Source organism: Nothobranchius furzeri, chromosome 3 (genome assembly GCF_043380555.1).
Source record: "Nothobranchius furzeri strain GRZ-AD chromosome 3, NfurGRZ-RIMD1, whole genome shotgun sequence".
Lineage (NCBI taxonomy): Eukaryota > Metazoa > Chordata > Actinopteri > Cyprinodontiformes > Nothobranchiidae > Nothobranchius > Nothobranchius furzeri.
Genome location: NC_091743.1, coordinates 77208693 through 77223357, shown reverse-complemented (window position 1 = coordinate 77223357; position 14665 = coordinate 77208693). Strand labels below are relative to the sequence as shown.

Genomic DNA, 14665 nt, shown 5'->3' with positions numbered 1-14665 from the left:
TGGAAATGCTTGAATTTGATTTTAGCAAAAAAGGTGTCAGAACCCTGTTTTCAGTTCAGTTTTTTATTTTATAAGTTTGTAACTTATTTATCCTTAATGTTTTATAAATGTATTTATTTGCTTCATACTTGTACAAAAATTGTTCTAAGTAAATCAGATTTTGTACCATGGTGTGTAAACATTAAATGCCGTTTTTAAAAAACAATGCCATCAATTTGCTGCAACGCCATGTCAACATTAGGGAGCCGTAGGTTGTTTATGAGTTCTCAGACCGTGGCTGTAATAAAGGGGGTATGGGGCGGTCTCTGCGCTGCCGCGGACTTCCATTTATCTTGTACATAACTTGCTTTTTACTGCAATCAAAATCACGATTGTTAAGCTTTTTTTAACAATCCACTCCTAGGTGTCTGTCCTCCATAGTCCCTGTGCGGTCTCTGGTAATCTGAGCTCCAGCTCTAACGGAGAGAAGCTTGTAGAGTTTTTTTTTTTTATTATGAACAGGAAAATTATGGAATTTGACATCAGATACTTATAAACACTCTCCAGCAGGTAACAAAAGCTCAAGACGGTCAGAAATCACCTCAGTGAATACATTAATCAAATTTTTTTTTTACTACAACATGGATTAATATGGTCACAAAACAGCAAAGGACTTCACGAACTTAGCTTTGGTTGTTTTGCTGTTGAGTCCCTTGAGTTTTGCAGGTAGCGTAACAGCACTTATATTGTTGCAAAGAGGAGTCTGGGCTTTACTTTTAAAAAGCTGTCGATAAGATCATAATGCATCGTTGCTACCCTGTGTTTTTCTCAAAATGTGTAGCTTTTTTCAGAGTTTTTAATTAGCATCATTTTTGCGTCATTGTTAAAGTAAAAACCAAGCCCCCACAATGCGGCTCAAAAATTGAGGCGAATCCGGTATTGGTACAAGATCTGGTACGAGATCGGCTCGGGGTCCGTCGACTGCCGATGACGTCAAAGTAGTTGATTGGCTGAACATGAACCTTACGGAATTACGTAATCACGTTACGTTGTTATCACGCTACGTTGGTCCAGGCAAATCTTTCTGTTGGAAAGATGGGCAACTTTTACAAAGAAATCCATCATTACCTCTTTGAAAATACACTTTTAGCATAGAGCTGCATGTATATTAGGGCTGAACGATTAACTGCATGTGCAATTAAATTGCGATGTGACAAAAGAAGATTTTCTAATCGCAAAAGGCAGCAATTTGGCAGCGAGTGGTTAGCGCAATGCTAATATACGTGGAAAAACCCATAGGAATGCTAATGCTAATATCACCGATTACATTATTACAAATTGTGAATTAGAAACGTGCCAAATGATTACATTTGGAGTCTAATAGAAAGTAAAACTACCATCAATTAAATAAGTACAGACAGGTATTTTAGTAAAGCCAGAAAACTTTTAACTCCAGAGTTTTGGCTAGCAGCTATGAGCGTAACTGAACTACGCATGGACAAGACGTCAAAAACTAAACACAAAATACTTCAATAAACGGGACACACTTTTTTCCTGCAAATACAGTTTCACAGGTGTTGCTAATACCTATGATCCTTCAAGGGATGTGCTCAAAGAGGAGTTCAACATTATCAATACAATATAGTGTTTTATTTTACAAATACCAATATCAACACAAACTTACGTCTTAAGAAACATTATTTTAATACAGAAACTGCTAAATTCTTTCCAACAGTATAGATGTGTAGTGTATTTTGTCCGAGTGGGTTTGCCGTACTTTGACGTAGAGCTGTAGCGAAGCCTCGACGAAGTCGACGGCTCGATTCTAAAAATTTGTCGACGTCAGATCCGGAAGTCGACGCACCGCGCCCACTTGTTGCATCCCCAGGAGTTTGTAAATAGAGGAGGAATCTGCCTGTTTTTCCTCTAGTTCGCCCTCTTCTCCGCCTTCACTAACATCTCCGCCAAATACCGAAGACCCGGAACAACGTCCGTCCGCTACTAGATTATTTTCCTGTTTTGCCCCTTCGTCTCCCGGCAACGGACAACAACTTCCGGGGTCAGATGCGCTGCTTCGTGTCTATCACAGATGTAGAAAATCACCGGGAGCGCTTCTCCCTTCATTAAGGAGCTTCTTTCAGACATGAGGAGAGCTGTTTTGGTGGTAGCAGTCTCTCCTCCATGCTGGTCTGTTTGCTGCTGGGTGTTTTTGGTTTATTTAAACTTGGAAACTTGAACTTAACGTTGGTAAAGCTACTGTTAGCATCTTCGCTAACAGCTTCTTGCGTTTGGATAAGCTGTTACGTTTTGGTTTAGAGTTCATCTTTTTTGTGGTGTAGATCTCCCTTTTATTACATTTAGAGTGTTGTGGGTTTTCGGTTTAGTGTAAAATATCACCTGAGTTTGGTTTAACCCGTAAGACCACTCGCCTCACACACATAAGTGACCAAAACAAAGCAGCATGGAGACACTCCATCTTCTACCACCTCTCAGGCAGCAGCCTGCACTCCCAAGTTCTACACATCACCAGAACATAACCAACCAACACAATAAAAGCAGTGTTATACAAAATGGAAGGCCTGTAGTGTTTATTCTCTTACAGTAAGAATTTATCAATTTTTTTGAGGAATTTATTTGAGATTTTCTGGTTTTTGTTAATTGTGCAATAGAAAAATAATCATTAGATTAATTTTCTAAATAGTCATTAGAATAGTCGACTATTCGATAAAATAATCGTCAGAATAATCGTTTTAAAAATAATCGTTTACCCCCAGCCCTACTTTGACGTTATCGGCAGTCGAAGGACCCCGAGCCGATCTTGCACCCGAGCAGATCTTGTACCGACACCGGAAGTACCAAAAATTGCAGTTCCACCCTCATCCACTGGGGGCTGGTGTCAGAAGCGAGCAAATCCTCATTGACTCCCATGTTAAAAATACCAATTTCACAGCAGAAATAAACATGTTTACAGCCTGGTACCAAAACATGTTTTTGGTTTAAATGATCTAGTTTACACTCATGACAACTCTGAGGGGGCTGAATTTTTTTCTCACTCTTCTGTTGAAGTGTATTAAAAGCCTAAAATTCTGTATAATTAATGAGCATCCGACCCATGAGACCACAGAGCTAGCTCCATGGAAAGGCCTCAGTAGAGCCTCGGTCTGGCCGGGAAACTGTTCAGGGATTTTGAGTCTCTGTGTTTGTGTATTCTTTTTTGGATGTTATTTGTGCAATTGTTGGACAAAATGACTTGCTGTGGCATTAATAGAGCGTCCAAGGAGTCTCCACTTCATTTTTTTCAGTAAGTAAAATTATATTTATGTATTTTAGGTCACTGCTGAGCTGAGCTTAGATTTTAACATGTACTGTTTAACCATGAAATTTAAATGTAATAGGGTAAAACCCAGTGCATTTAACATAATGCTGCACTTTAGAAAATGGGTCGAAATATAACATGTTGGTGGAGCTGGGTTCCGACTATCGGCTTGTGGAGCTCTCGGGAGACCTGTTTTCCACCCGTTCTCCCCTCCCCGCAGCTCGGCGCATCTCTGTCTGATTGCGGCTTCTGTCTGCTGCACGGGCTGCTGGCTGGTTCTCCCCGCAGCTCGGCGCATCTCTGTCTGATCGCGCCTTCTGTCTGCTGCGCGGGCTGCCAGCTTCTGAAGCTCTGGATGGAAACCAATGTTTTCCACCCGTTCTCCCCTCCCTGCAGCTCGGCGCATCTCTGTCTGATCGCGGCTTCTGTCTGCTGCGTGGGCTGCTGGCTTATGGAGCTCTGGGATGGAAACCTTTCCACCCGGTTATCCCCAGCGGCAGCTCCACGCATTTCAGATCGCAGCGGCGCTTGTCTGCTGTGCGGCTGCCGGCTTGTGGAGCTCTCGGAGACCTCTGTGTTCCACCCGGTTTTACCCAGCGGTCAGCCCGGCGTATCTCTGACTCAGAAGCTCTGGTGTTGTGCACAGTTAACTCCGGTTGTAGCTAGGTTGCTACCTCCGTTAGCTTAGCTCCCACCTCCGCATTAGCTTTGAGTTAACTTCAGGTTAGCTTGTAGCTAGTTCGACCGGGTGTCGTCAGTTGATCCCAGCCTTACAGCCCCACCCTCAGCTCCACCTCTCTTCCCTTTTGTGGAATTGTCTGGGCTTGACGGAACCTGTGACACGGTCAAAATGGCGGTGGTGGCCACCTCCCATTTGGCCTCAAAAACGTATTATTGGAGCTATGGAAACCCATTGTCAAATATTTATAGGTCGATGGTAAAAACTGTGGATTATATCACAAGAATAATAATAATTTGGCGCCCTCTATTGGTAATGTGGAGTTAGCACATCTAACATGCGCCCCACCCAAAAAGAATTTCACCAACCGCCAAATGTGGGGATTTTTTCTGCACTTTTGGCAACTGACTGAGACTCAAATGACTCAAAAACTCAATTTATTTTGGTGAACGACTCGTTTAAACTCAATTCATTAAGATAACCGCCTGCAATGATGCATCCTACCACTAGGCATGAGCAGTAAAGTAGTGTTGGTCTATTAAAACTACCATAAACACTTCCACCCAAGTTAACAGGCTTCAGAACCAAAACAAAACTAGAATTTAGTACTGTAACAATGAACCCGAAACAATTGTCATCTTACCTCATTTGTTTCCTTTGGCTTGATGCTCTGTTGCTAGTTAGCTCTGTAGCTAGCTTCTAATCTCTGACGGCTGAAAGATAACTTTCATGTTCACTGCTAGCCCCGCAAACTTCTGAGTCATCCATTGTTATGCTGCGTTTCGTTGTTATATTTGAATGACATTGCTTTTTAAATGACTATTGTGCAACAACCAGTTTACTGGTAACAAGTGTAACGTCCAAAGGTCAATTTTCACCCGCATAGGCGGTTTTTTCTTAAGTTCCTGCGGTGGGCGGAGCTAAAAGCTAACAGGATTCCATCGCTCCTTCACAGAGGTTGCGTTTGTCAGACTGAGAAAAACAGGTCAGCAACTTTCTCATCTTTTACAGAAACACTAATTTTTTTATGTTTCAGTCTGAGATCTGGTCTCAGAAATGTCAGTGTTCCTAATTGTTCTATAACCAAAAGTTTTGTGTGTAAACTCATGAATAATTTTGTAGGAACTATGTGTTTCAGACTAATAGTGAGAATTCCCAGTCGCCTCTGAAGGCACCATACACATTGTTTTTGTGTTCAAATAAAGCCCAGAAACACAGTTTAATCATTAGATCATTTATTAAATTATGAGTTTGTGAAAAGAGGAAGAACAAACAAGCACCCACCAATGAGTTACAAAAATAAAAAGCTTCTTTAGGCTAAATATGACCAAACACTGTTAAACTGCGATGCTCAGTCTGGTTTTCAGTCTAGAGTCTGGACAGGTTCAGTGACTCGCTTATACATCAGCATCACAGTGATCTCTGGTCACACACCTGTTTTTACCTTCATCTGTCTGCTGCTCCACTAAAACATCACAAATCATCTTACACTGGTGCGTTTTTATTCATTTAAGATTCCTTCACATCCACTTAGTTTTATTAAAGAGCAAGTCACCCCCAAATCAATTATTTATTTCTGATAAACTATATAAATGTGTGTCTAATCATGCTGCAGACACATGTAGTCAATAGTTTTGCACTTTGGTGCATTTTAGTTAAAATTTAAATTTTCTGCCTGAAACTGGCAGTGTTGTGCCGTTGTCAGGTAAAAACTCTGCACTGCATTTGAATTTAGATCTGCCACCGCTATTGGCTAAGAGGTATGCTATGATGTAAACTGGTACATTGGGATGTCACAATGTCGTGAGTGTGTGTATTTGTTAATGGCTCCACCCTCTCGGTCTGCTAGGCAACAGCATTTGTTGCATTTTTCAAACATGAAGTGTGAGTGAAGTACGCTTCTTGTAAGGGGTGACTTGCTCTTTAAAGTATATTTTTTAACAGTACCAAAGAGTGTCATGTTACAACTGAAACAATCACGCAATCACTGATCAGGTGGATGCTGGGAACATCTGGATTTACTAGTTTTCAGTTTGAACATCTTTGGGTTTCTGAGAAATTTGTTTAACATCCAGAGTAGATAAATTACGTGAGATTAGATGTAGATGGAGTCTGACTCATAGCTTACCTCTGATTTGACAGTTCACATTAGTGTTTCACACAAGTCATTTTAAACATTTCTCTTTTAAAGAAACTTAACTTTCTTCTAGTTTTTTCTCACAAACCAAAACAGATTTTCTCAGAATTCGGCTCATTAACAAACTCTGGAATCAATTCAAAACGATCAAACTGATGGATAAGGTTTCAATCATCAGATTCCCTTCAGACATCAGATTGATTCTGATGATGAAACCTAAAAACACTCTGAAGACATGGATCTAATCTGCAGTCATATCCACCCTCCTGCTAAGAGTCCAGTAGAACCACAGTGGTTCTGGTCAGCAGCAGAACACTGATCGGAGCAGCAGCTTTCCTTCTTTAATAATTGAATTATCTTTGGCTTTAGTGGGACTGAACTGATCAACACAACACAAACACTGGCTCAGCCCCCATCAACAAGCTCCTTAACACACTTGGAAGTTGGATTCCTCCTCAGACACTGAGAAGTTGCAGACTTTATCCCTCGGAAGCGGACTTCCTGTGGATATTTATTCAGATCTTTTTAAATCTGTGAAATAAGCTCTTTATTACTCATCATTCACGACAAATTAAAACTTCTGCAGTTGAAGGCAGATTTCTCCCATCGGAGATAATACACTGACTTTTAAAGAGCATTTGGAAAAAACAGAACCACCGCAACCAGTTCAGACTATTTTTAGTATTTTTGTTTCAGGAGTCTGAAGGACTTCTTAGTTTCTCCTCACAGTCGACACACAGCTGAAGGTCTTTAACAACACAACCAGGTCAGTCAGTGGCCGAATCAGCGTTCAAAACCAGAACCAGCTCCATCGCTCCACCTGCAGCATCTGCTCAGGTGTCAGAGAGGAGGCGCTGGAGCACCTGGCGGCGGTGGTGCGGCTGCAGGCAGTACGAGATGTTCTTCTCCACCTCCTCACAGCGTCGCAGGAAGCGGCAGCGATCCCGGGCCAGCTCCTCCCATGGGCCCCGCCGGTCCTCCTCTTCCTCCCCACAGCTCGCAAAGAACTCCTCCACATCATCACAGAATTGCACCTGACGGGAAAGGAGAGTTCAGTGAGGTCACAGGCAATGATGGGAATAACGCCGTTTAAAATAACAGCGTTACTAACGGCGTGCTTTTTTTGGGTAACGGAATAATCTAATTAATTCCTTTTCTCACTGTTGCAACGCCGTTACCGTTACTGGGGACGGAAGGTTGTGCATTACTATGTGCTTGTCGAACGTTGAGCAACAGTGAGGCTTTCTGACTGCCACACTAGGTGTGGATCTGCAGCCGTGACCTTCTTTAGCAGGACGTCCCGAAGGTCCGCTCACCTGTTCATCGCTCAGACGTACTGATCTTCTACCTTCCTAGATCATCCAGCTGTAACCTGTTTCTGATCACGTCTTTAGTCCCACTGTAACACTGATGCATCAGTCAGACGTCATGGAGCTCAGGTGTTATTAGAACTACCTGTGTGTGTTTACCACCTAGCTTCAGCTCTTCTGTGGTTGGGTCTGACCCACGTTAGTAAATGTAAGTCCTCCATCAGACTTGTGCCTCTTCTAGTGTCGTTTTAAAGGATTTTATTTATTTATTTAACCATTACTAGACCAGCAACAGAAATGCTGCTAAAAACACACAATTATGTGAAGCTGGAAAAATTAGAATGCTGTGCAAAATTACATTCATTTCTGTAATTTAACTAGACTGAGAGACCATTTAAAGGCTCGGGAACCTTTACAGGTGTTTCTATTTGCAATTTTAAATTTTAGCTGATTGGGGTCTTGTTAAATATCACACAGTGACCTTTTAATAGTCTTGATTAGTGTAATGTTCCTATTAGTAGTTCCTCCTGTTAAGTGCTTATTTATTGAAATCATTCAGGTTCATTAAAAACATTTGGACATACATTTTATTATGTTCCAGTCATTAGTCATTTATATTTCACTATTATAGTAATTTATAGCAAATTAAGTAAGTTCAATTAACCCATTTTTCTTGCATTCTTTAATGAAAACAGTAACTAAGTAGTTATTTTTTCTTGGTAATTAGTTACTTTTATAATCTCGTAACTCAGTTAGTAACTGAGTTACTTTTTTGACAAATTAGTAACTATAACTAATTACTTTTTAAAAGTAACTTTCCCAACACTGGTCACAGGTCAATGCACATCCAACACACAAGGCTGCTGTCGCAGATGCAGAACCATATCATAGTTCTGAAGCAGAAATTTTGAGTTTTTTTGTCAGAGAGAACAAAGTAGTGCACCTTCATCCCCTTCCCTACTACCACGATAATAGCTGAGAGCTATGCCTCTCATTTGTGAACTACACCTCTACAATTACCATTATTGTTCTCATGTTATTCTGCTTATTCATTAAACTTTTCAAAGACTTTTTGGTTCATAAGAAATGTTGCCAGCTCTGCATCAGTCTAGGTACGTCTGCGACCGCACACACACTTTGTGATTGAGTTGTGTACGTTAGCAGATGTCTAGTGCTATGGGTTAACGCTGAGCAGTGATCACGTACGACGGGACACACTTAGGATGAAAGTTTACTGGAGTAGTTTTACTTTATAAATGTTCAGAATCTGAACTGTGAAGAAGCTTTCATTTGAAGGACTGAGCTTTGCTGATTTAATCTGGAAAACATTTAAAATGTGAATTTAGAGGGAGGTTAAAATCTGAGCATTTCATAATGTCTTAACAGGTCTGTTTTCTTGCTCATTAGCTGCAGCGTTTCTCTCAGTTTTTACCGGGTTTTTTAAGAGTCACAGAACGTTGCGCGCTAGGATGAGGTCGACGCCAAAACAACCAAAACAAAGCAGAGACTCACCTCTTACATCAGGAAGAATCTGGGCGTTTCGAGCTTTATTATCCATTCTTTCATAATCTGTTGTCTAATTGTGATCGGCAGAAGCTTTTCCGGTTTGCGCCTCACTATTTTTACAGCAGCGGCCCAAAACGATCTCCTAACACATGGATTTTCTGCTTCCTGATCATGTGACGTGTGACGTACGCGGATGAAGATCGGCTTTAGAGCTGAGATGTTTGTTCTCACGGTGCGGGGGCTCGTTCCGATGCCCACACAGTAAAAAAAAAATGCAAATGACAAAGTTAGTCGTCATTGGCAGTGAACCTTAGCCCCTACCTACACCACCTCACACCTTTGCTGCCATTATTTTGCATGTCAGGAGCTGAAAGGTTTATAAATTGGTGGTTTAAGTAAATCAGGCAGAGGGGCTAACACAATGTTGTGATCAGCAGGATCATCACTGAGCGATGACTCATTCATCATAAAGCGATGAGTTCATCTGGGACTCTGGATGTTTTCCTTCTGAATGTCTTCATGTCAGTGAGCTGCTGCAACCCAAGACGCTGCGAGCCCAGAAACATGAAACTCACAGCGTCAGAGGTCTGAAAACCTTGTGACTTCACACGACGGTAAACAACCTGTAAACAAAACAACCTGAATACATGTTCAGATCAGACCTATAAGCAGCCACACATGATTTCGACAGAAAGCTCTGAAGAACAGCTGGATCGTATATAACACCTGGACGCTCACAGACTCGTGTCTCCGTGAGGTTTTAAATATCCTGACGGATGTGTTTGGTCTCCGATGCGATCTGTTACAAGCTTTCTGATGACTGTAAACAACATGAGATGATTCTGCTAAAATTAGTTTCACTTTGTGTTTCATCAGGCTGGAAATTCTCTCTCCTGGTTTTATTCTGAGCTTCCTCCGCAGCTGAGAAACTGTTTTACATATTCTGTAGATCTGCGTAAAACCAGCGTTTTTCTTTGTTATGTTGAATGTTTGATGGTTCACAGCAGCAGACTCTGTTCACAGCTGATAAACTTGCACATCAGGTGTACAATATGACAGGAAGTGAGATAAACTCACCTTCTTGGAGCACCTGCCACTCTGAGTCTTGGTAGAAGGCAGGGCCTCAGAGAGGCCACTGTCCAGCCTCTCTTCTGCCTCCAGTGAAGATGCTGGGCTATGATGAGGAACATGGGGGAGAGTTTGGGGAACTGTACTGGGTCTGACCTTGGCTTTGGAAGGGGGCCCAATGGGCCCTCGAGTCCTAAGTGGAGCCTGGAAGTTAAAGGGGCTGTAGGGGTCAGAGAAGCAGGCAAAGGAGCTCAGTAGGCGGAGACTTTCTGCTTCGTCCACCTCACTAGCTGATGTAGAGTCGTCCCACGTGTCCTGGCTGGATGGAGGAGGAGAAGAGGGAGTGAGGACAGGGGGGGAGGTGGAAGTGAGGGAAAGAGAGGAGACAGGAGATGACAGGGGAGAGCATGTGAGAGTAGATTTGGGGATGGTCTGAGGCAAGGTGCTGCTAGTGTGCAGGAGGGCGGTGAAGTTTCGGGGATTGTATGGATCCACACTTTGGCACAAAGATGTCCAGAGACGATTGGACTCAGAGTCGGGCTCACTGTCAGAATCTGAAGCCTCACCATCCTCTTCATCATCATCGTCGTCTGATGAGTCAGACAGATCAGAGGAACCCTCGCTGTCAAAGCCATCATCATCATCATCATCACTGGACTCTGATTGGCTGCTGTCATCACTGCAGGGACAGCCTATAATGAAAGCAATGGATTTGTTTTGACACTGGGGAGCTGAAAGCATCATGACCCCTCCACAGTTATCCACATTAGAGGTGGCTTGTTCTTCTTGAGGTTCCGCCTCCATCTCAGGTGTGCGGGGGTCCTCTCGGTTCTGTTCCTCAGTGGGTGCTTTCACCTGGGAGAGGAGGCCCCTCTGTGAGAGCTCCTCTTCCAGGCTGAAGTACCCATTGTCCTGCTCAGGGGAGGGATGCCCCCCCTCACTGCAGCTCCCTATGTTCTGGACTGTATGAAGGCCTCCATTGTTGGCTGGTTCTTTGTGGTGGGGGGGTCCAGCGTTTTCTCCCTTCGTCACCTCCAACACTGAGCTCTTTTCAGCAACATGTGTCTGGGCTGCAGCCTGAGGACAAAGATAGTATGTCTCTGCCCCCTCCTCAGGCCGGTAATATCCCGACAGCAGCCCCCTGGCTGGGCTCTCCTCGCCCCACAGAATGCTACCCCTCCACCATGGTCCACCTTTACCTGTGGAGCCCCCCATTACCGGGAAGCTCCCTGGCACACACACCTTTCCTCCGATGTGTTCCTGAGAGATCAACTGAACCTGGGTAAAAAAAGTCCCGACAGAGGAAACATATACGCTCGGTATTTGCTGGCAGAGCTCCATCTCCCCGGGGCTCTGACAGTCCCGCAGAGACGCAGCGGACCTGCTGACCCATGACTCCAGCAGGCCGGTTGCCCCCTCGTGCTGACACTGCAGGTGGGTCAGGTGAGCAGGTGCGGACTGGCTGAGGGGCATCATGCCATTTAACTGTCTTAAAGTCTCACTTTCTTCACTCATCAAGCTGCTTCTGAGCTCCGCCGGAGCGATGTTCCACTGGCGGAGTTTCCGCCGCAGCAACAGCGCGGGCCTTGACAGCAGACGGATCCACGAGCTGTCCTGGCTATCCTGTCCGACCGATGTGACCGCGGGGCCGGGTGGGTGGGACGAGCGTTTTCCTCCACACGTACATTCTTCGGCGTTTATGTTTCTGAACATTTTATCTACTTAAAGTGCACAAATGAATTTCCCTGAAACAGCAGCGGTTTTAGCAAGTTACACTGACAGCTGTCAAACCTCACTAGAACATGTTAAAGTGGCCGCCAGGAACCCAAAAGATAACGTCCATAAGCCCGGAGCCGGCGACATTCCGCTGAGAGTGGTGGTTAGACTTCCTCCGTGTGGTACCGGAGCTGGAAAACTGAGCCGAGCTGAACATGCTAGAGCCGTGAAACGATGATAAGTCCCAATGTGAAGCGGAAAAACGAGCCATCCTGTCGGGGCTTATCGCGGGTGGGAGGTTCTGCTGGGTTAGCAGGTTAGCTTAGCACGAGAAGCAAACGGCGGTTAGTTTACTTCCCAGCGACGACTTAAAATTATCGATTTAAATTCCGCTTTCTGGTTGGTTTCGTCGACTGTTGATGGAAGGGAGTTCTTCCCACCGGTAATACTGCCCGGTATCCGTTCAGAGAGGAGTTTTGGCCCCCGCACAACTCCGTGAGTCTGTCTATATGGCTGCAGTGGGAGATTTCATCAGAAAGTCAGAAGACCATCAGCAGAAGCCCCGCGTCTTCCTTTTCCGGGTAAACGGCAGACGGTTGGCGGCGCGGCACGGAGCGGCACGAACGCGCGGCAGAAGCGGAGGCGCGGAAAGTTTCTCCAGTTCTTTTTCAGAGGGAGCCATTTTTTATTTTACTCTCGATGCACTCCTACACGAATCTCATTAATATAAAGTAATTATTTATGCTATAGGAGGAAAAAATAGGACATGGCGTCACACGCTGTAAAGGTATAGCTCCTCTGAGTCATGGGTGCATTGAGGAGACCAGATGGTAACACCACCTTAAGGTGACATCTGGTACCATCAGGGGTGCCATGGGCAGCGTTTTGGCTAATCACCTGGTAAATTGCAGAAAAGCAGAGAGTGACACTGAAACGTGTGTTTCTGGTTAAAATGAACTGTGTTTGATGTATTTTGTTCAGGTCCTAGCTTTTATTAAACAAAAAAATGCTGCAAATTTTACATGAACCGTGTTTAGGTCAAACATGTATTATCCTAATATTGTGAAAGTAAACATTTTCTACGTGCTGCAAATTTCTATTATTGATTTAAATATGCAGTTTCGCTTATCGTGCTGCAGGTGGCGGTAATGCCACACAAAGCTGATTTCCTAACAGTCTTTAAACCAGACAAAGAAAGCTGAGCGGAAGTATCCTAGTGGTTCGGTTCGGGGTTCTTTGCTCCAGCACAAACATGAACGCACCTCCAGCCTTCGAGTCGTTTCTGCTCTTTGAAGGAGAGAAAAAGATCGGCATCAGTAAAGATACCAAGGTCCCGAACGCGTGTTTGTTCACTCTGAACAAGGAAGACCACACACTGGGGAACATCATCCGAGCGTAAGACACACACACACACACACACTCTGAGGAACATCATCCGAGCGTAAAACACACACACACATACACACACACACTGAGGAACATCATCCGAGCGTAAAACACACACACACACAGGGGAACATCATCTGAGCGTAAGACACACACACACACACACACACACACACACACACACACACACACACACACACACACACACACACGCACGCACGCACACACACACACACACACACACACAGGGGAACATCATCCGGGCGTAAGACACGCACACACACACACACACACACACACACACTGGGGAACATCATCCGGGCGTAAGACACACGCACTGGGGAACATCATCTGGGCGTAAGACACACACACACTGGGGCACATCATCTGGACGTAAAACACACACACACACACACTGGAGAACATCATCTGAGCTCAAGGACACAATTTGATATTGGAAAGAAAAAAAAACCTGACAGCAGCCGGCCTTCGCCTGTGGGAGGAGCTCTGACACAGGTGTCCTGTCTGGTGGCCCCTAATTGTGTGTTTTTGTGTGTCAGTCAGCTGCTGAAGGATCCTCAGGTTCTGTTCGCGGGTTACAAAGTTCCTCATCCTCTTGAGCACAAGATCGTCATCCGAGTGCAGACCACACCTGACTACAGTCCACAGGTAACCCATCAGGTCTTCAACACCAAATAAAGTAAAGATGGCTGTAGGGACTTCACCAGAGAAGTGAAGGAATGTGTGCATGCATATATATATATATATATATTTTTTTTTTTATATATATATTTTATTTAGGGTCCGTCGTATTGTCGAACCTCAGATTCAGGAGGACGAATGTGGTTTTCATCCTGATCGTGGAACACTGGGCCAGCTTTGTACCCTTAGGGGGGTCCTGGAGGGTGCGTTAGAGTTCACCCAGCCAATCTAAATGTGTTTGTGGATTTGGAGAAGGTGTTCGACTGTGTTCCTCAGGGGGCCCTGTGGGGGGTAGTCCAGGAGCATGGGGTACCAGGCCCTCTGACACGGGCTGTTAGGTCCCTGTATGACCGGTGTCGGAGCTTTGGTCCGCATTGCCGGCAGGACGCAAACCAACAGGAGTCAAGATGGTGTAAGCTGTGTTCTTAAACAAGATCATTTCTCATTGGTTTAGATAGAGGGGTTGGGGCATAAAACCTCTACTGGAGCCAGCCTCTGGAGGCTTTTCAGATCTTTCAGCTTCAACTTCTGCACTGTCCTCCAGCTGGTCTTTATACATGTTGGTGGTCTAAGCCTCATGATGCTGTTGGACCCAAGTGGGTCTGGATTTGTTTCTCATATGTTTTGTGTCTTGATTGGTTGAGACACAATAATGATAGAAATTGGAAACCTAACCAAATGTGATGTCATTTCCTCCACAGGAAGCATTCACCAATGCCATCACAGATCTGATCAGTGAGCTGTCTCTGCTGGAAGAACGCTTCAGAGTTGCCATCAAAGACAAACAGGAAGGCATCGAGTGACCCTGACCTCTGACCTCACCTCATTTTGTTGTTTTGTTTTTCTAAATAAACTTAAGATGTCAG

The 14665-nt window shown here is 44.3% G+C and overlaps 3 protein-coding genes across 4 annotated transcripts in view; 1 reads left to right on the top strand and 2 right to left on the bottom strand.

The window, feature by feature from the left end:
* Positions 1 to 4753, bottom strand: part of LOC107384847 (E3 ubiquitin-protein ligase RNF123) — a 117302-nt gene extending 112549 nt beyond the window's left edge. The window contains exon 1 of one of the 2 annotated variants that reach the window (XM_070549550.1): positions 4618 to 4753. The gene's annotated coding sequence lies outside the window, so the exon portion shown is untranslated. The remainder of the gene's footprint in view (positions 1 to 4617) is intronic. The other variant, XM_070549549.1, reaches the window with a different exon arrangement.
* A 1878-nt stretch (positions 4754 to 6631) lies between these two features.
* Positions 6632 to 11936, bottom strand: LOC107384853 (protein phosphatase 1, regulatory subunit 15B). Its single transcript, XM_015958331.3, has 2 exons — positions 10005 to 11936; positions 6632 to 7145 (listed from the first exon to the last, which is right to left on the bottom strand). The coding sequence occupies exons 1-2, from the start codon at positions 11706 to 11708 to the stop codon at positions 6945 to 6947; spliced, it is 1905 nt and encodes a 634-aa protein (XP_015813817.3). The 5' UTR covers positions 11709 to 11936; the 3' UTR covers positions 6632 to 6944.
* Positions 11937 to 12745: 809 nt separating this feature from the next.
* Positions 12746 to 14664, top strand: polr2j (RNA polymerase II subunit J). Its single transcript, XM_015958333.3, has 3 exons — positions 12746 to 13106; positions 13658 to 13766; positions 14501 to 14664. Exons 1-3 carry the CDS (start codon positions 12964 to 12966, stop codon positions 14600 to 14602), a joined length of 354 nt encoding a protein of 117 aa, XP_015813819.1. The 5' UTR covers positions 12746 to 12963; the 3' UTR covers positions 14603 to 14664.
* The last annotated feature ends 1 nt before the right edge of the window (position 14665 follows it).

Bases quoted from the DNA above. Each gene is read 5' to 3' on its own strand.
- LOC107384853 (XM_015958331.3), bottom strand. From the start codon at position 11,708: ATGTTCAGAAACATAAACGCCGAAGAATGTACGTGTGGAGGAAAACGC. The intron at 7,146-10,004 runs GTGAGTTTATCT...CTTTCCCGTCAG, and splicing joins GTGGCAGGTGCTCCAAGAAG to GTGCAATTCTGTGATGATGT.
- polr2j (XM_015958333.3), top strand. From the start codon at position 12,964: ATGAACGCACCTCCAGCCTTCGAGTCGTTTCTGCTCTTTGAAGGAGAG. The intron at 13,107-13,657 runs GTAAGACACACA...TTTGTGTGTCAG, and splicing joins CTGGGGAACATCATCCGAGC to TCAGCTGCTGAAGGATCCTC. The intron at 13,767-14,500 runs GTAACCCATCAG...TTTCCTCCACAG, and splicing joins CACCTGACTACAGTCCACAG to GAAGCATTCACCAATGCCAT.